At 35.6% G+C, this 24,186-nt stretch overlaps 1 protein-coding gene and 2 pseudogenes across 1 annotated transcript in view; 2 read left to right on the forward strand and 1 right to left on the reverse strand.

Annotated features, from left to right (window-relative positions):
- The window catches only part of Epc2 (enhancer of polycomb 2), a 148,469-nt gene that overhangs the window by 33,556 nt on the left and 90,727 nt on the right, over positions 1-24,186 (reverse strand). The window contains exon 3 of the mRNA XM_004869992.4: positions 10,684-10,829. Coding sequence (XP_004870049.1) covers positions 10,684-10,829 — 146 coding nt within the window. The remainder of the gene's footprint in view (positions 1-10,683; positions 10,830-24,186) is intronic.
- LOC110346746 (ubiquitin-like protein FUBI pseudogene) lies at positions 1,471-3,568 on the forward strand (annotated as a pseudogene).
- LOC101710446 (putative G protein-coupled receptor 160) lies at positions 21,970-23,252 on the forward strand (annotated as a pseudogene).

Raw genomic sequence — 24,186 nt, forward strand, 5'->3', positions numbered from 1 at the left:
TCAAAATTTGCATATTCTTTGATTCTAGATATTTGAAGGTCTCCTAGTTTTCAGGTCTATTGGCTTTTATTGTTTGATTTTAAATAGAAATCAGAAGACAAAGGTTTTTGTTTGTTTGTTTGGGTTTTTTTCCTGGTACCAGGAATCGAACTCAGACTTGTGCTTGTCAGGCAGATACTGCACTGCTGAGCTACATTCCTGGCCCATGTTTTTTTTGTTGTTGTTGTTTTTTAACCTACCTTCAAAATATAGTATACTGTAACTTACTATAATATGCCTGTTTTAGAATTGATAAAAGAATAAACAACATGTTTCTACAGGTTTCAACATTATGCAATTCTGAATTCCTTGTACCAATTACATATAAAAGCAATTCTGCTATCCAAGTTGAGTATGTGCGAGAGAATCCTTGGTTCTTAATAATCCTTCTCCTGGTGATACTTTCAGGTCTGGGACAGTATTTCTAGGATGCTTCCCCTATCAGTGATGAAAAATCTTTTAGAACTTTCAATGATAGAAACAGCCTGAGGTGGCACACATGCCATAGGTTCACCACTCTGCCCTAGGTGTTCTGACATAGGTTATGGTAGAGACCTACCTTCCATATCAATGCAGCCAGGATAATGCTGACATACCTTAGACTAAGTTTTGTAAAAATCTGCTCGACCACATCTGTTGCCTTGCATCTTGAGAACATTAGATTAACTAATCAGATTAACAGGATGGAAATGGGGTTACATATAACCACTTAAATTAAACTTTAGAAAAAGATCATGTCATTTTAGGGGTGGAAAGCCTCCTTGGAGTGATGCCATCCTGTCATACTTGTATCATTTTGAGATGAAGACTCATTTTTCAGAAAAAAATCGAGCTATTTTCTAAGAAATGTTTCTCTAGTACTTGGAAACAAGGGGAAGTTTTTGTCACTAAAATTGTAAGATCAATATACGGACTGATCTATATGCTGTATGAAATTATCTGAAGGAGATACGACTCACCAAATTAATTTTTCACTACGATTTTACTTTTTGTGTTGGTATAACTTCATGGAATAAATGAACTCATCATAGTCCTATGATGGTGATACCTAGCATTGTATAATTTGACTACTGGAAGAGAATACACTGACAATTCAGCTCAAGTATTCTAGTCCACATGACAAATACACTTAGTGCTATAAAAGATCAATGGCCATTCTTTGGTTTCTCAAAGAATGTCTCAGTGGAGGCAACTTAACTGTATCTGAGAGGCTGAGTTAACTTGGACTTTAAAATAGAGAGCCAGAGCCTGGAACATGAGACCAAACCAAATGAATCAATATTTCCCAATATCCTCTTTAAATGGATACCATCCTACTGCTAGCTGTTCTCTAGAATGGTGAGATATCCCCCTCCCTCCCAAGTCTACAAGGACAGCAGTTAAATAAGAAATGAACTATCTATAGGGTGTGTGTGTGTGTGTTACCGCAGAATGAACCCAGGGGATCACGTATGTAGAAAAGGGCTCCACCACTGAACTACGCTGCTGAGAACTGAGCTTTCTGGGTCTAATAAAATTCTACCTCATTCTGACAGCATCACAGGCCACCAGCAGCTCTCATGTGCACTGGAGGCCAGACTGAATGTGCATCAGATGTTTGGTCACTATGCTTCTGATAAAGTTTTATATTTTTTGCTAATTAAATAAGAAATATAATCTGATCCTACAGTGGAGAGAAGGCTAAGGGCTCTTTCCACCAACTAGCAGAACAGTAGGGAGCTTCTTATGGAACAATACTATCAAACTGGCACTACTGCCTATGCTCTCAGGTGAGGTGGTCAGCTTTCCTTCTTTGGTGCTGCTTGCTTCAGCTTATGTCTTTTTGCCTTGTTGATAAGTACTTTCTTTGTATAATAACTAATAAGAATTTAATACAGTTGACAGTTAAACACCCTATTTCCTTCAGTTAGCTATTTTTATGTTGTTATATAGCAACTTTGTTTTTATAGGATAACCTTAGCTTTAATCATTCTGTAAAATTTATCTTTAGCTATTCTAAGGAAACTACTATCATACATCTCTAGTATAGTGACAGCTTTAATTTGAGTAGGAAAGAACTATTTGCAGATATGGCAGTCACAAATTATTGTGACAAATAATAAAAATTCACTAGATCAGAACTCTACTTCTACACACTAAAAAAATTCTGTCACTTAGCTTGGATTTCACCCACTAGGAAGTGGTGGAAACCAGTTATCTACCTGGCAAAAGGCTCTGTGGTAAATTTATTATTTCTATGATATCTCTGAGTTGTTTGATTATTTGCAAGGCTTAAAGATGGAGAGATAAAAATTATCCTACCATTTGGCCTTTTCTTCTAGACTACTCTAACTTCATGAGGATGAGGACCATTTAGTTTACTGACAGACAAAACTCATGATCTAGCAATTTGAATGAATACATTTTGATATACAAATTAGTAAATTATATCTACAATTAATGCTTTTAATTTATAAACTAATCAATTAAACAAAAAGCAATTAGCAATAAACTACTACCAACCCACCATTAATTTGTAAGTTGTGGGGAAGATAAGGAAAAAAAAACTGAGATGAATTTCTTATCTAAATAAACATGCTATGGCTAAAGGTAAGACAAATACAAATGAGGCAGTAAGAAAATAATGTGAACTTTAGAATTGAGTATTAGTGTAACAAGATACAGGGCAGAGTAAGAAAATGTTTTCTGAAAACAAAAAACAAAAAACAAAAAACAACATTTTCTCTGGAAGTACCTGCATTTCTTTTCTGTTGTTATGCTTTTTTTCACTTCACTTCTTTCAAATCTGATGGCTTATTATCTGTGTAAAGGTCCAAAGAGTACTACCAAAAGCAGGTTTCCAAATAACTATAAACATTTACATTAAATTAAAAACGGGTTAAATGATCACTTCTCACCTTATCTAAGAATTTGTTCAAAATCAACACAGTACAGCTATATGACTCAATAGGTAACACTGGAAACCCTCCTCTATAAATGGCCCCCAGAGTGAACTGACGTGAAGTAGGTGGTGAGGACGTGCGTGCCCTTGCTTCTTCCTCTTTCTCAACTCCAGTGCTGCAGTAGCGGCAGCTGGGACCACCATTAAGCTGCCAAGCTGTAGCTCTTTGTCTGCACCCAGGACCTACACACCTTTGAAGTGACTGACCAGATCAAGGCTCATGCAGTCTCACTGGAGGCATTCCCCAGAAGAACAAGTTGTGCTCCTAGGAGGCATGCTGCTGGAGGATGAGGCCGCCTATGCCAGTGTGGGGTGGAAACCTTGGCCACTCTGGAAGTAGCTGGCCATATGCTTAGAGGTAAAGTCTATAGTTTCCTAGCCTGGGCTGGAAAAGTGAGGTCAAACTCCCAAGGTGGCCAGCAGGAGGGGAAGAAGACAGGCTGGGGCAAACAGCAGATGCAGTACAACTGGAGCTTTGTCAAAGTTGTGCCCACCTTTTGCAAAAAGAAAGACTCCAATGCCAGCTCTTAAATCCTATACAATCCTGGCTTTCTCTAAAAAAGCAACTTCACCCAGGCCAAAAAAAGGCTCCCCAGTTTACACAGTACCAGAAAACTATGGTCAGCCAAAATGAGAAGAAAACATTAGCACTCAATGAAATCAAAATATACAATGCTGTACACTTTGAGTATTCTATGTAAATGAAAAAGAAGGCATTATTTTTACTAAAGGTCTAGAAAATTGAAAAGATCTTCAACTACGGTAACAAAGATTTGGTGGAATTAATTATAAAATCCTCCTATCCTGGGAAAGCACTCAAATACAAACGATTATTTTTTCAAGGGATACATCCAAATAAAAAAAGAAAATACTTGTTAAATGCTTAGACTACTAATGCTACAAGTGAATGAACAATATTTTTCTCTCATAGAGAAGTGACACTAATCCATTAGCATTCATTCATACTACTACTCTGCTTATTGTCATGCTTGACATAACTACTGTAGAAGGATCTGTTTATTCCTTTCTTCCTTCAAAGCTTCTCCTATAGGTTTTTGATTCTTAACATTGCCAAGACTTGCTGAACCACAACTATCATGGAACAATGAAATCATAATGATAAAATAATTAGGATAAAGGCCTTTCTAATTCTATGTATAATAGTTTAAGGTTTTAGAAATTGTCCACAGTTCTATTAATCTTTCATTTAGGAGAAAATTCTTTCCTCACTACACACTGATAAGAGTGCTTACATATTGAAACCAACCTCTGTAGTCATAGGAATGATCCTTTGACCTTTTAAAAATAAATAAATCTAGACAAAAAAATGAGTGAGATGGGAAATATAAACATTAAATTCAAATTATTTTAAAAATCAAGATTAGTCTTTAATCTTACAGAGCACAATTGTTAACATACATGTATACCCATATTACAGCACAGTGTGGTTTAAAAACTATTATTATGTGACAGGAATAACTGGGATTGCTTAAAAAAATCTAGACAAAAGCTTCATTTATAATATATAAATATTTAAAAATTACCACACCCCCTTCAACATAGGAGGCACCCTTTCCTATAGAAAAATGTTCACATTTCTAGAATACACAAGAATCACATTTTAATTGCCACAATATCTGGCAATTCTGGCCCCATCAGAATATAATTAATAATATAATAATAATATAATAATAATATAATTTCATGCACTGGAATTTCATGATTAAAAAACTGATGGTTTGATTATTATATTGAGTTTTAGATGCCTTTAATGAAAATTTTACAAGTACAATGATTGCTGGAAACATACACTAGCCAAAATTTCTGTCTGTAAGCAAGAGAGGAAATTGTTAAGCTACTGAATAGTTCAATATTGTTGGAAGTGTTGCAGAATCAGTCTTACAATCTACAATGCCTAAAACCAGGCCATAGAACTGAGCCAGAGGTGGAAACCACCGCTGACTGCACTATGAGCACCAATGACATGGGGACTGTAGGATAGCTGCTACTGTTGCCAAGGTAACTCCAATCCACTGCCATCTCCATCATTACCAGAGACTTCTCCATGATCCTTGCTTCTATGCTTTACTGGCTCTCAATTCAGATTTAGAATCTTTAATTGGCAGAGCCTAGGTCATGTGACAGTACATTCATTCAACACACAGCAACAGTGCCCTGAATGAAAAGGGGTCTAGGGAAAAAAGCAGTTAGTATTGCTTCTCAGGGAGATAAGAGAGCAGTATCAAGATCAAGCAGAGGCGTCACCAATGCAGGATGAGGTCTTAGGCTGTATAGAGCCACCTAAAAGGGTATTAACTAAACAGCCAAAAAAGATGGACGTGTAACTACATACATCTTTCTTCCAAAAGAACTATCTAACTGTTCAATATGCTTTAGGAGCCTTCCTAGGAAAAACCTACAGCTTCAACTTCCCTCCTATTATACTCTCCAAGTAAGTATCTGGCAAGAATCTGGCACCAGGAAAACAGACCTACTGCAAGTCAAACACTCTAAACTATAGAATTTGGCTGAATAGAAGCAGTGGGGTAGAAGGTAGTGTGAAATTCCTTTAAAGTTGTGAAGATGATGGACTCTGTAAAGTGACTGAAGTATTTAGTAAAATTATGACGTTGAGATATAGACTACATGTTTACTAAGAGAACAGTATTAAAAAGGTAGAACTTGGCATTCTAGCAGAGAGAACAATGTAGACCTATAAAAGAGCATATTATATTACGGGACCATGCAGAAGTTCAATGTGGCTAGAGTCAGGTGGAATATAGATTTTTATAGAGAGTGTAAACAACTGAATGTTTTAAAAAAAATACACTAGTTTTTAATAAAATAGCCAGTGGCAAAAAGCAGTGGCTGAGGTGAGAGATAGTAAAAATGAAGGAAGTGGATATAGACAACAAATACGCTATTTTAGAACAAAAACTGGCTTGATTTTTTTGGGGGGGTACCGGGGATCAAACTCGGGTCCTTGTGCTTGCAAGGCAGGTGGCAGAACCACTGAGCTAAATCCCTGGCCAGATTTTTAAAATATGATTATTAAGAAGTCAATCATTAAAGTTCAATGTTGGTCAATTGAATGGAACGTGAGAAAGATAAACCAGGGGGAGGGTGCGCTGGAAATACTAAAATATTTCTTAAGGTAGAAAGGTTTCACAAGAAACACAGCTTAGAACTTAGCAGGGAGACACAAGATAGGAGCTTAGTAGGTAGACACAGGATATGGGAACTAGATTATGAGGTATGATAGAAAAATACAGTGTATATCTGAATTTAAAAACATTTATTACAATAAAAGACACACTGCTGTTAATCCTCCCTTGAAATACTTCTCCCTCACCTCACACGTATCCCATTGCTCTCAGCACTTTCTAAAGCAGTCCTGGAAGTCGTTTGTTTATTTGTTTGTTATTTTTTGAGTTAGGGTTTTGCTGTGTAGTCCAGGTTGGCCTTGAACTCGCAGTGGTCTTCCTGCCTCAGCCTTCTGGATGCTGGGATTACAGGCCTGTGCCACCACCCCTGGCATGCAAGTCATTTCTTGTGTCTTTAGTTGCACTGTGTGATTGCCTTGATGTTCTGAACTGATATGAAAGATTTACTTTTCATGGTCACTTTGGCTTTGAGGAAGGGAGAGAAGTCACATGGTGCCAGGTGTAATGAATGGGGTGGATGAGGACAGAATATGGTGTTTTCATGAGCCAGCCTTTCAGCTGGATGGTACTTGGCAGCAGCATGTGTTTGTGATTACCTCTTAAAGACACTTATGAAAGAGGACTCCCAGAACTGCTTCAAAAAGTGGCAAGAATGATGAGACAAGTATGGGTGAGCATTCTGAGGGTTATAGTAGTTAAAATTTTTTAAACATTCACTGTATTTTTTGATCACCTTGTAAATGCTGAGGAGAGAAATCAAAAGAAATAAAACATACAAGACAGAGGCAATGGAAAACAAGATGAAAGAAAAGAAGCAGGAAAGTGTGGCGGTCAATATTATCTATGACTACAGGCATACTTAGTAGAGTACAAGTTGAAAAAAGACTCCTAGATAACAACTGGGAAGCCACTAGTAACCTTAAAGAGTGCACCTCAGTGAAATGAGATGGCTTGTGAAGCGAATAGAAAGTAAACATATGGAGTACCAAGTATGGTCAGTCTTTTGAAAATTTATGACAAAGAGGAGAGGCAGGGTAGTAGTTTATTGAGAAAGATAAGATTAAATAAAGGGTGCTCTTGGAAAGAGACCCTTGGATATATTTTTAGGCACAGGGACAAAGACTGAAGCAATGAGAGATCATTAAAAATGAAGTATTTCAGGAATAAACAGATACATAAGGAAGAGTTAGAGAACACTTAAGATTAGGGTTAAGATAAAAGGTAGTATCTGGGTAGAAGGGAAAGCAAATGATGGAACTAACGGTCTGTATTTTCTTCATGGTCTTAGAAGCAGCATTCTGTTTTGGGCAGGGGTAGTGGAAGGTAGGGAGTAAATACAATGCTATTCTATGAGAATGTGTAGTAAGTGAAGAACAGTGTTAATAAATACCAAAAAACAGGGTGTTAACTTAGGAAGGAGATAATAAGGGTTTTTAAATTAGAACATTGAGAGGTTTAGAAAAAAAACTTTTAAAAAATGTTAATTTCTTAGAAAGTGTTTTGTTAAAGTAGTTGCATTAGAGGAACTTCTATGAAAAAGAATACTTAAGGTGGCTTGTGATTAAAAAAACCTTTTTGGGGCTGGGGATTTAGCTCAGAGGTTTTGCCGCCTGCTTCGCAAGTGCAAGGACCTGAGTTCGATCCCTGGTACCAAAAAACCACCTTTTTGTTTAAATATAATCTCAAATGTACAGAACATTTGAAAGAATAAAATATTTAAAAGAACATCTATACACCTTTTCACCTATTGTTGGCTTTTGGGGGGTAGGTACTGGGAACTGAACCCAGGGCTTTCACACTGAGCTATTCCCAGCCCTTTAAAATTAAAGAAAAATTTTTTGGAGGCAGGCTTGCTAAATCACTAAATTGCCCACCTAGGCTGTGCTTGAACTTGTGAACCTTCTGTCTTAGCCTCTCAAAATGCGGGGAGGACTATAGGAATAGACCGTTAGCTTTCATATCCATTTGTTCACATGCATATATTCTCTCTCTCTCTGTCTCTCTCTCACACACAATTATTTTCTGATCCATTTGAGGGCAAGTTTCATGTCATGGCTCTTTACCCCTAAATACTTACGTATTTCTTAAGAATACAGATACTCTCTTATAATCACAGTAATCAATTTTACTAAATTCAACAGTGAAAATTTTATCTAATCTATCATCCGTTTTCTTTCCTTTTTTTTGGTACTGGGGATTGAACTCAGGACCTTGCACTTGTGAGGCAGGCAGCAGCACCACTAAGCTAAATCGCCAGCCCTATCATCCATTTTTCCAATCTGTCAATTGACTTAAAAATGATCTTTTTTTTTTTTGGTACCGGAGATTGAACTCAGAACCTTGCATTTGTGAGGCAGGCATGGTGCCACTGAGCTAAATCCCTGGCACCAGAAATGATCTTTGTACCACCTTCCCCTCTGGAACAAGATTCTGTCTAAGGTCAGACATTCCAATTAGTTGTTATGACTTAAAAAAAGATATTTTTAATAGTAAATCAAATGAATGTGAGAACTAAATTTCAGTATTGAAGGAAAAAGATAAAACACGATCCTGAGTCTTTGATTCTTGGTTTTATTAATAGGACCACTGTCTTCCTCTGACTAAAACTTCTACCTTTATCTCCCACTGCTTTAAGTAGATGCTATGGTGCTCTGTACTTAGCCAGTTTTTGTTTCAAGGTCTGGAAGGCTGACCCTGAACAAAGAAAACTAAAATAAGATGGTGTTGCTTATATAAAAGTGCGCAGTTAACTGCATTATTTACATGGCTTTACATTTATCCTGCCCCTACTTAGATGGTTAAGTTCCACAAAGGTAAGACTTTTGTCATCTGGCTTATTCAATACTATTATCTGTGTTGTTCAACTAGGCACTAAGAAAACAAATTACAGAAAACAGACCTGAAGGCTTCTGATGATACAATCTCAGCCACTGTTACATAATTTCTGAGCAATCACAGAAAATTGTAGAAATACCAGCAAATCGATCCAGTCAAGATTTGCCAGGACAATTTGCATCTCCAAACTCCTGAAACTATTATTTAATGCCAGTGACCAAAATTCGAGGAAAACTGTTAAGTAGTAATTATAATGAATATCAATTTGATAATTTAAAAAATTCCCAACAAAAAACAAGTAAGAATATCTAAAATCAGTAAGGTGAGTTTTACAAACATCAATTTTCAAAATGTACTTCTCTGCATAGTACACTGGACTGGACATTACTTTGTATCAAAATGGGGTGAGAGGAAAAGACTAGCAGAAAGTCAAAATATGCAGCCAAGTAATTTTATACTGGAAAAGTTTGGGAAATGCTATCAAGAGTTAGTAATACTTCAGGGATGTAAAAACTTAAGTTGTAGATTAAGGGAAATTAATTTGTAGAGGTAAATTAGTGGAAAGTTTTTAGTCTAATGTAAAATTTTTTTTCTAACTTTGATACCTGTATATTAATGACAATTAGTGTATCAATATACCACACAGGTACACCAAAATTATTTTTTAAAAGTTTATTTTAAAAATCAAATTATAATATCAACACATGATCATTAACAATTGTTATCATTTTGTTGTATTTTTCTTGTTTTTTATTAAATGCTTTATTTACTACGTAAACAATTCTATAGCCTATTTTTGAAATCTAGTATTATGTAACGCACAATCTCCTACTAGTCACCCTTCAAAAATCATGATTTTTAATGGTTGCATTATAGTCCATCTTATATACAAATTGTAATTTATTCTGAACGTCTATGTTGAAAAATCTTTTGTGGTGGTGGGGGGATCAAACCCAGGACCTTGAACATGCTAGGGAATCTTCAGGCCTCTAATTATTTTTCTTGAGAATGATTTCCAGAGACAGGATTACTAAATCAAAGTATCTAATAAACCTTTTGAAGTTCCTGCCATATGTTGCTTAACTGCTTTCCAGAAAGACTGTGCCATTTTAAGTTTCCTGTGCCATACATTAACATCTTCAGAAAATGCTCTATTATTTTGTGAACTTTTCCTAACTAAAAACTTAAAAGAATACATAATGAAAACTAAAATCTATATAAAATGAACACCTTAATGTAAATCTGAACGACTGAGCAAAATTTCATATAACTACAGACCCAAGTAAGCAAATTTACTTACTGAAGCATCAAAAATATAGTCCTATAAAAAAGATCTAGAAGATACTATATAACATTGTAAGTAGTGTTTTTTATACATATAGTAAACAGTCGGAACAATATTCTTGGGCCAGGGATTTAGCTCAGTGGTTTTGGTGCCTGCCTCACAAGCGCAAGATCCCGAGTTCGATCCCCAGTACCAAAAAAAACCACCACCACCACCACCAACAACAAAAAACTCCCAGTATTCTTCATGCTCCTATTCAAAAAATTATTCAGTATTCTGTTCAAGTACTACTGTAAACAGAAACTGAGATATAAGGAAATTCAAAATAATAAAATACAACACACACAAGCCTAAAGAAAATGCAATTTAAGGTACTAACTGGGTTAACATAAGAATACATTTTTTAGATGGTACAGTACCTGATTAGAACTGGCTTTTTCAAGTCTGTCAATCATAATTTCAAATTGCAAAGGCTTAATTTCCATCTTTCTGTTAAGTCTATTTAATAAGGTTTCATCTTCTGAATCCATATCATAATCCGGTTGTTCGTTGTCTAGATTAAAAGCTAGAAAAGAAATGAAAAATTCTTCAAACTGAGGAGAAATTAGTGTTTTATCACATTTCACCACAGACTACTTTTAAATTTGCATGCATTAACCAAAGATTCATGAGCAGATATCTAGTTTCAGAGACTAACTGCACAGTGGAAAAAAAAATCTGCTTTATATATGCTTTAAAATTTAATGAAAAAGTAAAAAAAATTAAGAAATTACTTTTTAAAGAAGTATCACAGATATATGACAAATAATAAAATAGCAATTATAAAAAAAGAACAACATGGTACTTTGGTAGCATGAGAAGCTTTGGAACAAAATTAAGAATACCCAAATGAACTGAAGTACATAGTGTCTGATGAAAGTAGTATTTTAATAAAAGGTAAAACAGGTTATGGAAGACAAGAAAAAAGAGACAGATGGCATTTACATTAGTTAAATCCCAATACTAACACCAATAAATGCATTATCAACAAAAATTTATAGAAAAAAATGAACAGATAAATCATAAAAATAGAAACTCTGGGGAAAAATGCTGTATGGGCAGGTACAAATTCAGAAAGCATAAAACTGATTAAAAATAATTGGGCTATGTAAAAATTTAAAATTTACAAATTTTAATAAACTAAGTCAAAAGAAAGAACTGAGAAAAACATAAAGGACTAATTTTCTTAAAGATTTCTGATTACTGAGAAAAAACAGTAGAAAAAAAAAAAGAAGGAAAAAAACTCAGTAACTCAAAATCAGGCAAAGAACTTTTACTGGAGAATAAGTGTTGATGACTTTTGAATGTGAAAAAGAAATTTCATTCATAAGAACACAGCCGCAAACAAAGTAAGGACATAATGCTTTTCACTCATCAGATAGACCAAGATCTAAAATTTGATAATATGCGATTTTGGAATATAAGGAGGCAATTATAAACTGATACTTCGTTCACTTAAAAATATATTCTCTTAGACTTGGCAGTTCTAGTTCTAGGAATTTTTCCTATAAACTTACACTAAAGCAAAGATATATACAAGAGTATTAGCTGTGACACTGTAAGAAGTAAAAAACAGAAAGCAATATATATAGGATTAGATAAATGATAGCTTATACATGTATAGAATATAGGCTGAAGCCCTGAGAAACAGTGACAGTGACCTACTGATATGGAATGAAACTGATGTTTATGAAGTGAAAAGTCTGAAGCATGTATAGTGCAGTATGAGAAAAAAGAAGGTGGATAGATACATACATACAAGGTGTATGTATATGTTTATAAGTGAATTATTTTTGAGAAGGGATACTCAAAGAAACTGATAATAGGCTAAGGAGACTATGGCAACAGGGGTTCAATGATGGCAGAAGGAATTAAAATTTTCTCCCTGTTTCCTTTTGTATTGTTTAACATTTTGAGCATGTACATGTATTAACTGTTTAACTATATGGGGGGAAAAACCTAAACTGTTACAAACTATGGTTTGAAACTACATGACAAGATTTAGAGCAAAGCAATAAAAGAGGTACCTATCACCAACAGAATGGCTAATTAAACTCTGCTTGTACATCAATATATAAATGAACAGCCTACATTCATACCACCTGACATACCCTGGTACTCTTAGATCAGCATGACATTCTTAAAGGTAGTTTATGACACAATAAGAGAAAACAGAAGTGTGAACGTATATTTATATGATTTTGGTATAATGTCTCTTCCTACAAATGGTATAATCAATAAGTGATTATATCACATACATCTGAGCTCTAGCTCATTTGGGTCAATGGGTGTTCAATGTGCTTTACACATACAAACCTGTGACAATCTCCCTAAGTAGTAGGTAGCATTTTATCTCAACGAGCCTCACTTTCTGAAATTTTAAAATGTTATTATATTTAACTTGTATTACATAATACACAATAAAGTCACAGATATTGGTGAACTAAAGACACAGGTTATTTTGCATGATTCACTTCAAATATTCCTGAAAATAAAATGCATTTTCCTGTTATATATTGCTCTTATTACATTATTACTAACAATTCAAAAGTATGCTTTAAAAAATCAATTCAATCTATATCAAACTCAGTGATAGATGATGTGAATCCTAAAAATTATATAATATAGATTACTAAAATTTACTTTTCCTTCCACACAGAGATGTTGTATTTGTAAATGCATATAATGAATGATTAATGATCTGCCTTTAGTCCACAGACTAATACATATAGTTAATAAAATCAGGTAGCTGAGACAACTAGAAGATGTATTAGATAAAGATTGTAGAGTGTTGAACAAAGTTAAGCCAATATACTAATTTCTAAGTTAAATAGAAATTTTCAAAAGTTCAAGGTCAAGGCTACATATACAAATTTTGCATGACCATCTTTTACATACCTCCCTGATCTTACTCGTCTCTTATTCCCGCAACTCCTATCTGCTCTATCTTCTTATTCTATTCTTTTCTTCACGAGTAAATTAGTTTATTTTTTCAATTTATTTTTTTATGTCCTTTTATTGGTACATTTTAGGTGTACAATATAATGACATTCATCATTGGAAATATGTACCTTTACATGTTCTTAGTTCTTATTTTTTCCCCCTTCCCTTGCCCTCCCCTCAACCCCTCCAGTCCTCCCTATTTACAAAGACTTTGTTTCTATTTTTTCCTTTTCTCATATTAATTCCATTCCCTTCATTTCCCCTATTCCTCCCACTTCTCCCTCCCCTTTGCCCCCTTTCTTACTATTTCACAGTACCTATTATACCTTTTAGTCCTTATTTACACTTTCAGTTTCCCATACTACAGAAACTATTTGGTATTTACACGTGTGTGTCCTATTTATTTCACTTAAGAGTACGGCTTCCACATGCATCCATTTAGCTATAAATGACTCTAGCTTTTCGTTCTTTATGGCTGAGTAGTACTCCATTTTATAAAAAAACCAGATTTTCTTTATCTAGTCTCCAGTTGATGGGATTTGGGCTGTTTCCAAGTTTTAGCTATCACAAACTGTGCTGCTATGAACATGGGTGCACATATATCACTGTGGTATGGCTCTTTTAATTCTTTGGGGAAGATCCCCAGCAGGGGATTAGCAGGGTCAAATGGGACTTCCAGTCCTAGCTCTTTGAGGTATCTCCATACTGATTTCCACAGTGCTTGCACCAGTCTACACTCCCACCAGCAGTGGAATAGGGTTGCTCTTTCCCCACAGCCCCGCCAGCATTTGTTATTGGTTGATTTCATGATAGCAGCCATTCTTTCTGGGATGAGGTGGAATCTCAGCATTGTTTTCATTTGCATCTCTCGAATGACCAGTGATGTTGAACATTTTTTCATGCTTATTTGCTATTTCTACTTTGACTGAGAAATGTCTGTTCATTTCAGATGCCCATTTTCAGATTGAGTCTTTAAATTTGGGAGGTCTGATTTTTTAAAGTTCTTTATAGATTCGAGATAGCAGACCTTTGTCTGAGGGTTCTTACTCTATTCTTTAAAAAGCCAGCGCCCTAGCTTGTGAGGGAGGGAAAGGGGCAAAAAAAGCTGGGAAATAGTTTAGAAAAATTAATAGTGAGAACTGATAGGAGAGCTGACAATGTGTTAAATTAGAAGCAGGGAAAGGACTTGTACTAGCACCACTATTTCTCTTTTTATTAAAAAATTATATAAGAATCATTATAGACTTAGATGTTCTGTTTCTTCCAAACCAGGTACAGCTGCTTCATTTGTACTGATTATCTCCCCTATCAGACAAGAAAAGACAAGTTCTTTAAAAGCAGCAATTAATTCAGTCATATGTGTTTTCTTCCATGAAGTACTTAAGAGAAAAATGTGAGTACTAAAAGCTACTGATTAAAAATAACATTTCTTAAATATAAGAGCTTCTTTTAAACTACAAGCAGAATATTCTCTAAGCTTTATTGATACTTCATTTTTGAAATCTAGAAAAATTTTTCCTGCTAAAAACCAAATCTTATAAATAGTGGGCTTATTCAACAGGCCAGTCAATCAAATAAAGAAGTAACCCCCCTCCCAACAAATACACAAGAGAAGAAGAGGAGGCAAGGCAGTAGAGTCGAAAATTTCTTGATGTGGCAGAACAATAAAATTAATATATGAACGAGATTAATAAAGAATATGTCTGTATAGAAGATTTTTTGTGGTGATGTTAGCTAAGCAATAAACAATAGAAAAACACGAGAATTTAAAAATGTGCATGATTATCATTATGAGAAGGAAAAAGAAGTGGGAAAGAAAACAGATTGGAAAGTTTTCTGCACTAATCAAGGAAGTTTGGTTGCTCTCTGGCAGGGAGTGCAACAGTTTCTGTGTAGATAAAGAAGTAGGTATAACTTTGTTAGAATATAAAGCATTCACAAGTTGATTGGTTATCACTTAGAGAATATACAGTTAAGTCTAAAATTTGCTGGTAAAACAAATATTACTTTTAGTGAAAAGTACACTTCAAAGTCCTCTACTACTTGGCCATATTCATACATAAATATCTAAAAAGCACAAATGTCTAATGGAATGAAAATATAGACAGTCTAGAAGAAAAAATAATACAAGGAAATTTCCCAAAGCCAAAATATGGCAAAATGTTCTCAGATTAAAAAGGACTTAGTAAGCCTGGTACAAAACTGAGTAGTATGCAATTTAATGTAGCACACAATGAGTCAGTTATTCTTTTTTTTTTGTACTGGGGATCGAACTCAGGACCTTGCGCTTGCAAGGCAGGCAGCAGAACCACTGAGGCTAAATCCCCGGCCCGAGTCAGTTATTCTTATGAATATGAATTAATATTACTACATTTTATGCCTATTACATATTGTATTGTTAAGGGGAAATACTTATTCCTCATCTTTCTACTCAAATCTTCAAGAGGGAAAAATATAGGAAGGATATTTTGAGTTTCTTGCTACCCTTTCATGGTCTCATCACTCTCCTGATTAGTGAGTATGAGGGGAAGCCTCATCAGCGCAGAACCTTCTGGGTTTGAGTTCTCTTGTAATTCCTTCTTCCTGCCTAGAGGCTGCTTTCTAGTCAGCCCTCCACTGCATAGTAAGCAGAGGAAATTGACTGCCCCTACAGGGGAAGATCTCAAGTCAGTGAACTACCGCGAGGAAAAATTTGTCTAATTCAGAGGTTAAATATTAGAAAGTCCACTGAATCACATGTATAGCCTACCTTCTAATATCACTTTTATTAGCTATAAAGGTCAAATTTTATTTAGGCCTATTTCTTAATTAGTCCCAAAGTAGAAAAAAGAATTATTTCTTGGCTTCCTAAGCCCAGTTTTGTAGGTTATACTCAGTATTTTCTAAGTGGCTACACTTGTGTCTCCAGAACATTATAGTTTCTAAACTTCAGTCTCCATCACATGGCCTTTAAAGAATCGATATTCAACATCTAGAGTGTATTTACTCATCCTCTTTTTCCTGGTTATTTACACAACCAGGATGCAACAGCATATTAGTACAAATTCCAACATACTGGATAAAGGCATTCAAAAGTACTTTAAATTCAAGGCTTTACACTAACAATAAAACCCACACTGATCTTTCTTTACTTACTCTTGTGAATTCAGAACTCTTTACATGAACCCACCTCAGTAAATTACTGTGTCTGCCTGGCCCTGGACCCTCTTCAGCCTTGTTTATTACCATTCCATAAGAAACTACCATACATGAGCAACCCATACTCAAATAGGGTTTAAAGTGTACCTGGGTCAGATATCCTAACAAAAACGTGAACACAGAGGTGACTTCTGGTTAAATAAGGCAAAATGGCCACATGCTTGTCTTAAAATTTCAAACAAAAAGCAAAGGACCCCACCCCCACCGCCCTGCAATGGCATACATCCTCAAAGGTAATGGGAATGAAGGTGAAAAATATCAATCTAGTTTTCAGAACCATAAAGGACATGATAAGCAGATAAGAGAACAATAATTACCAAATGGTTGGGAGAGGGGTGGAGAACACAGATAAAAAAGAAGGAAACTTTCCTTTCTCATCAAGTTACTCTTTGAAAGGGTAGCAGGTAGGACACTTCTAAAATAGGGAGACTGGTTGGAAATCTTTATACAGGTATCTAGACCTTTCCCTTTTCTAGTGGAGCTAGACAACTACTTTTCCTCTCATATGTTATCAGCCTGAGGATTAATCCAGGCAGCCCGTGGACTGTGGAGCACCAGGCACAACGAAGACAAGTATAAGGCTCCATAGCAAAGGACAGTAAGTGAAAGTCTATGAGATATATGATGAAATTTCTCACCACAGCCACCCAGCTGCTCTATCCCTAACCCACAACTCTGCTATAAGAATAAAAATACTGCCAGACACTCAGGAACAAAACTGAAGAATTCCATTATGGGAAAACTGATTCCTGAAAAAAAAATTACCTTATTAAAATATAAATTTATAGTAAAGTAATTCAAATATTTGAGAAAAGACAGAAAACAAACATTAAGAAAGACCTCTGAGGAAACAAAGACAATGCAAGAAGAAAAAACTGCATCTTAAAAGAGATAATACTGAATCTACAAAGGAAGAACAGGAACAGGATATTATATAAAAGAAACAGCAGGAAGGGCCAGGGATTTAGCTCAGTGGTTCCACCGCCTGCCTTGTAAGTGCAAGGTCCCAAGTTCGATCCCCGGTACCAAAAAAAGAAACAGCAGGAAAACAAAATGTAAAATCATAATAGCAAAAAAATAAAGAACATTAGCTCTCTCAACAGCAACCCTGGAAGTTGAAAGACAAGGATACAGTGTTCAAAATTCTGAAGGATCATAGTCTCCGGCCTAAAATTCTTCAAATTGTCAGTCAAATATAAGGCTAGAATAAAAATAATTAGATATGTAAGGTCTGAAAAGTTTACCTTCTATATACATTTTCATAGGAAGCTACAAGAAGATGTGCTCCATCAGAAGGGAGTATATCTAAAAGGAAGGAGGCATGGAATTCAAAAACGGTAAACATATGAGAGAAGCAAGGAAATATCCAGGATGATGAATGATAACCATGCCGCAAGTCTAAGACCAACCAGTACTGAGAAGGAAGAGAAATAAACAAAAATCTCATTTCAAATAGTATGAAACCAAGAGATACTATAAAGTAATTACTTAAGAGCCAGGTGTGGTAGTGAATGCCTGTAATCCTAGGTATTTGGGAGGCTGAGGCAGGAAAGTCGTATGTTCAAGGGCAGATTATGTAAAGTAGTGAGACCCTGTCTCAAAATAAAGAGGGCTTGGAGAAGCTCTTGGCTGGCATGACTGAGGCCCAGGTTCAATCCCCAATACAACAAAAAGGTAGTTTTAAAAGACAGCATTTACACTATTTAGTTTTTCCCCAATTTTTATTTTTTATTAGTACACATTTGCAGTATACAATGATTGTATCTCTTGTGAGTTGTGAGACATACATAAAACATCTTAATTGTTTTTAATACACTTCTTCCTTCTTTCCCTTCATCTCTTGATCCTCTTCCCATTTTCAAAAGATCTTCCTATTTCCTACTACCTTTTATTTTCCTCTTTATTAATATTTTAGGTTTCTCATACAAGGAAAACCATGATATTTAAGCATATGCATCTGACTTATTTCATTTAACATTATGATCTCAAGGTGTATTCATGTTCCTACAAATGACTCAAGCATATTCTTCTTTATGGGAGAATAGTACTCCATTGTATATAAATACCTCGGAAGGAAGGAGGGAAGAAGGGAAGGAGGGAGGGAGGAAGGAAGAAAAGATTTGAAGGCAGTAGCCTCAACATGGGAAGACTCATCTTTTTAGAGAAAAAAGTATTTTTTTAATGAAGCCTAATGATGGATCTATTTGCTTTAATGAAAAGAGACGTAAATTTAAAAGTAAAGTCTGTCTTTCTCTTTCCCTCTCTCTCTCTCTCTCTCTCTCTCTCTCTCTCTCTCTCTCTCTCTCTCACACACACACACACACACACACAGGGTCTTGCTATGTAGTTCAGGCTGGCTTTGAACTCACTATGTAGCCCAGGCTGGCCTGGAACTCTCAGCAATCGGTCTCAGCCTCCCATGTGCTGGGATTACAGGTGTACCCCAGCATGCCCAGTTTAAAAGTAAACTCTTTAAAAAAACTATAGAGACAATATTATACTTAATGATAGAAGTGGAGAAGTGAAAAGATGTCATTTATTATACTATGGGTCAAGTGACACTTCATCTGTGAAGCAGTAAAAAGTAGGATGAAAAGGACCGGGGATTTAGCTCAGTGGCACTGCGCCTGCCTTGCAAGCACAAGGTCCTAAGTTTGATCCCAGGTACACACAAAAAAAAATAGTATGTAAATGTGAAAAATTCTAGTTTCATTTCACAGGCATTAAAAATCCTTAGAATAACTACACCTTATTTTTCGCATTAGTTATCTGAGTGGTCCAAAACCATGAGTTTACTTAAGCTTCATCGAAATGTATTTTAAGGTTCTAAGTCCAAAGGCAGAACTTATTCTTAGATTTCATATTCCTACATATTTCCAGTTAGTTTTAATACCTTAACAAAGTCCGAATTCAGTTGTTTCTTTAAAGTATTGTATTGCAAATTAGTTATTCATAATGTTTGCTACTGATGCAATCTTATGTACATTTTACACAAGCTAAAAGGTATGGTATTTGTATCTTCGTTTTGAATACACTGAAACCGAGACTTAGGAACAGGGTTTAACTGGTTTGCACCAAGCCCCTGAGAATGAACACAAGTGTGTTGGATTCTGAAGCCCAGTTTTTTCACTCTACTCTCCCCCTACATAAAAGGAGTGGATTCATTTATATCTTCTCCCAACCTGTGTTGTTTACGTCGTCTTAGTGTGCAAAATTTTAAAATTTTATCACTCCTTGCCTTTATAATTGTTCTTTGCCTTAAGAATCCTATCTTTACCTTTAGATCATAAAGATATCCTTGTGTATTTTCTTCTAAACATGTTATTTTGTTTATTTTTATATTTTTCCATATGGAAAAACCAAGTGTCCCAGCACTACTTAGCAAATACTTCCATCCTTTCCTCATTGATTAGTAATTCATCTTTAGTCATACATCAAATTTCCTTATGTATGGGTGGGTATACAGTATTTCTAACCTTTTTTTAAACTTTCATTGGTCTACCTATCAGTCACTGAATAAATTATTAAGAAAGGGTTAATTAGACGAAGAAAGAATAGAATGATGGAGATGGAGGGGCTTAAGGGATAACAACTATATGTCTCTGAATATACCTTGTTTGATAGATAGTACTTTTAGAACCACTAAATATTTTATCATAATGGCAAAACAAAATAAAATATTGGAAAATATCCCTAAAATTCAAAATTAGGAGATGGGGATGTATCTTGATAATAAAGTTCTTGGTAAGCATGCATGTGGGCCTGGGTTCAATCCCAGTACTATAAAAAACCAAACCAAATCAAATCAAACTATCAGCCTGTGACAGTAACACGCACCTATAAGTCCAGATACTAGGCAGGCTGAAGGAGAGTTTAGCAAATTCAAGGCCTACCTGGGCAACTTACCAAGACTCTGTCTCAAAAATTTAAAAAAATTTAAAAAGTCTAGGGATGGAGCATAGTGATTAGACTAGCATGTGGGAGGCCCTGGGTTCAACCTCCAGCACAGGGGTGGAGGGGCAGGGAGCCAACAGATCCACAAACAAAACAAACAAAAAACCTCAAACCTCAGCGATTACATTGTTGGCAGAAGCAATGACGTTATTCTAATTTGCATACCTGGGATAAAACATGGGGACTATGTGGATGTCCTTAAGAATTGATATATGAGATAAATGGAAGAAAGCTGTAAGTAAGTATTGAAGGTTAAAACCTTGTAGTCTTGTTTTGTTTCTGTGGTGCTAAAGATTGAACTCAGGGCCTAGCATATGTTAGGTAAGCACTGTACCACTGAGCTATGAATCAGCCCAACCTTGCACTCTTGAAATAAGAGAAAGAAACTGTAGTATAAACACATGATATATTTTATCTTTAAATTTTTTGAAGTGTATATTTCCCAGGTTAGGTCTATTAAAAAACCTTAGAGGGGCCGGGGATTTAGCTCAATGGTTCTACTGCCTGCCTCACAAAGCACAAGGTCCCAAGTTCGATCCCCGATACACAAAAAACAAAAACAAAACAAAACAACAACAACAACAACAAAACCCTTAGAGACAATGGGCAATACAGGAGCAATGAATATCCCTAATGCCTAGCTTTTAATCTCTAAGTGCAATCCCCCCCCGCCCCCCCAAAAGAACAAGAGCATCCAGCAGAAATGGCTGTTTTCAGATGTGGACCAGTATATCTAGTGTTCTTTCTAGGATGGCAGAGTCATGACAAAAGACTTAGGAGCTAGTCTGAATAGCTTCCTACTGATTCAATACAAGTGAAAGTGTGTATTAATGAAGATAATAAATGGCATTAATTGAAACAATAAAATATGTATAAATCCATAACCATTAATTATTCTAAAATAAAAGATTTTCAGTCATTTTTGGAGGGTAGTAAGAAACTAATCTCTACTGGAAAGTATGTAATTTTTGGTTCTCTCACCTTCTGTGATGTCAGCAACCATTAATGGTCATTTCATTGATTCATTAATTCATTTAGTGGTTGAAAAATTGCGCTATTCTATCATTCTTTGTTGGTTTACTGCAGCTGGAATACTTCTATACAAAGAGAAACTTTGCCCTTCTCAACTGTTTAGAGATCTTGAGGTACAGTTCATAGAAAAGTCAGGATAAATGTTTGGTTCCCAATTAAAAGAGTCTGAAGACCGCGGTGACCTTGCGGCGGGGCGGGTAGGGTCCCTGCGCGGGACGCGGGGCGCGAGCTCCGGCCAGTGGTTTCTGCTGGCGGACTCCGGAGGAAGGTGCGGCCCGGAGCCGCGCGAGGAGCGCCAGCAACTCAACTTCCAGAGATAACCCACACCAGCAAAGGATAGCTTACATAGCATTTTGGCATAGCAAAATGAAATGCAAGGAACCAACAGTGACATAATTAAAGGCAGCAAAATCAAAATAAAATAGGACCACTGGTTAGGAAGACTCTGGAGAGACTCATCTGGTCATTCCATCTAGGCCTCCTCCAAGCAACACCACTTGGCAGTCGTCAGATTGGCAGCGATGCTTCGCTGCCCTTGTACCACGAACCTGTGATGGAACTTTTTCAGATAAGGTCAAGTTAAACTATAGTATGTGAACGGAAAATAAAGTGAAGCAGTGTTTTATCATGTATTTTCCAGCAGGTCTTCTTGAAATTTAAAAATATGACATCTTTTTCTTCAGACAGCTGCTCTTTTCAGAACCAGTTACAAAAAACGAATCAGCCTCTAGATGCTACTTTTCTGTTGTTCTTGATTGTACTTGGGAAAATATTACTAAATATCCTCCCACTAGGAATGAGAAGAAAAAACAGCTATCAAAATTTTATGCAATGTTTTTGTGTTTCATTAGCATTTGTTGATTTTTTATTTCTGGTAAGCATTTCCATTATATCCTATTTCAGGGATTTTGTACTTTTAGGTATTAGGTTTACTAAATACCATATCTCTCTCTTTGCGCAAATTATTTCCTTTACTTATGGCTTTTTGCATTATCCAGTCTTCTTAGTATCTTGTATAGATTATTGCCTGAATTTCTCTAAACTCACGAAGCTATCATCTAAATGTCAGAAGGTGTTTTATTTCTTGGCAGTAATTTTGATTTGGATTTCAGTCCTTGCTTATGTTTTGGGAGAACCAGGTATCTACCAAAGCCTGAAGGCACAGACTATTTCTTACCAATGTTCTATCTATGTCAGCATTCAGAGTTACTGCCTATCACTTTCCATGATGATAATTTTATTTATGGCTTTTATAACCTCTTGGTCAGAAGTGATTACCTTGGTACAGGCTATTCAAATAACTTCCTATATGAATGAGCCTATCTTGTATTTTCCTTCTTCATCCCTCCCTAGTTACATTGTAAACTCTAAAAGAATACTCTTGCCCAGGCTCACTGTCTGTTTTCTTGGTACCTGGTTACCATTTGTACTGCTTCAGGTATTCATTCTTTTACTTAAAGTACAGATTCCTGCATATATTGAGTTGAACATTCCCTGGTTGTACTTTGTCAATAGTTTTCTCAATGCCACCATTTGTTGGTTTAATTGTCACAAGCTTTAAGAAATACCTCATTACCCATAGATCCATTTGTCAACTGGAAATGCTGCTTCATTCCACTTACAATGCATAATTTTGGACAGACTGAAAAGCCTGTATCAATAATAATTTGTTAATATGTTACCATCTTAAAACTAAACCAATTACAATAAAATCATGATCTTAGAAACAGGAAAGAATGGTGACTCAGGACATACCAAAAAGTGGCATTAAAAAATTGAAGCTCTTTTTCCCCTCTAACCATTTATACTTTTCCAGCATACTTTTGGGCTTATGATATCATTTATTAAATGTTTTCTTTTAAAAACAAGAAGTTCTTATGCCTATTCAGGACTACCGCATAAATAATTTGTTATTAATACAAAAGTGAAAACAAAAAGAGTCTGAAGAGACTGATTAACCAATTACAACACATGCGAGCATTATGGATCTCAATTCAAAAAAACTTAAGTTGTTCTGTATATTTAATTGCCTAATTTTATAGATCAAACTTCAAACAAACCAACTGTTTAAAAAAGAAGGAAATAAAAAGAGATCAGCCATATTTACAGGGCAGTCAAAAGTGCACAGTGACTAAATATTTTATGATAGGTATGAGTAGTGAGCTACTTCGAGGGATAATAAAAATGTGCGCATACACACATACAATAATAAAAGGGAATCATTAGCTTGAGGGTGCTGAAGCAAAACACTGTAACAGAGTGCTGTGCCGAGGCTTCAGGACAAAAAGTAATCTGCTACTAGGTGAGAGCTGTGCCTGACAAAAAGGGCACCTCTCCAGGAAAATGCCTAAGTGCAGGCATTTGGTTTTAATTTTCTTAGAATTGAAAGGGCCCTTATAGATGGAGCACTCAAGCCAAAGTCTTTGGCCCTACCCAGTGAAGATATTTTTTCTTATTCCAGCTCCCCTAGATGAACTTCCACATATTATGGATACCAGTCTCCTTTTCATCAACTGTTGCTGGGCTAATTGGTAATTACAGAAATATATGGTACAGAGTACACAACAAACATAAATTACTGAGAATAAAAGGAATAACTATCTGATCATGTCTCATTTTTCTTATAAGATCTAAAAGATACAAATTTTGTTTAGTTCTTTTTGAAAATGAATGATACTGTTTAGAAATCTTACCACTTAATGAGGGAAATGTAAATAAAAGTATTTTATAGGCAAAATCATGTACATACATCACTA

The sequence above is a fragment of the Heterocephalus glaber genome, unplaced genomic scaffold (genome assembly GCF_053883595.1).
Source record: "Heterocephalus glaber isolate CG9 unplaced genomic scaffold, H.glaber_assembly_v1.0 deba00001097, whole genome shotgun sequence".
Classification (NCBI taxonomy): Eukaryota; Metazoa; Chordata; class Mammalia; order Rodentia; family Bathyergidae; genus Heterocephalus; species Heterocephalus glaber.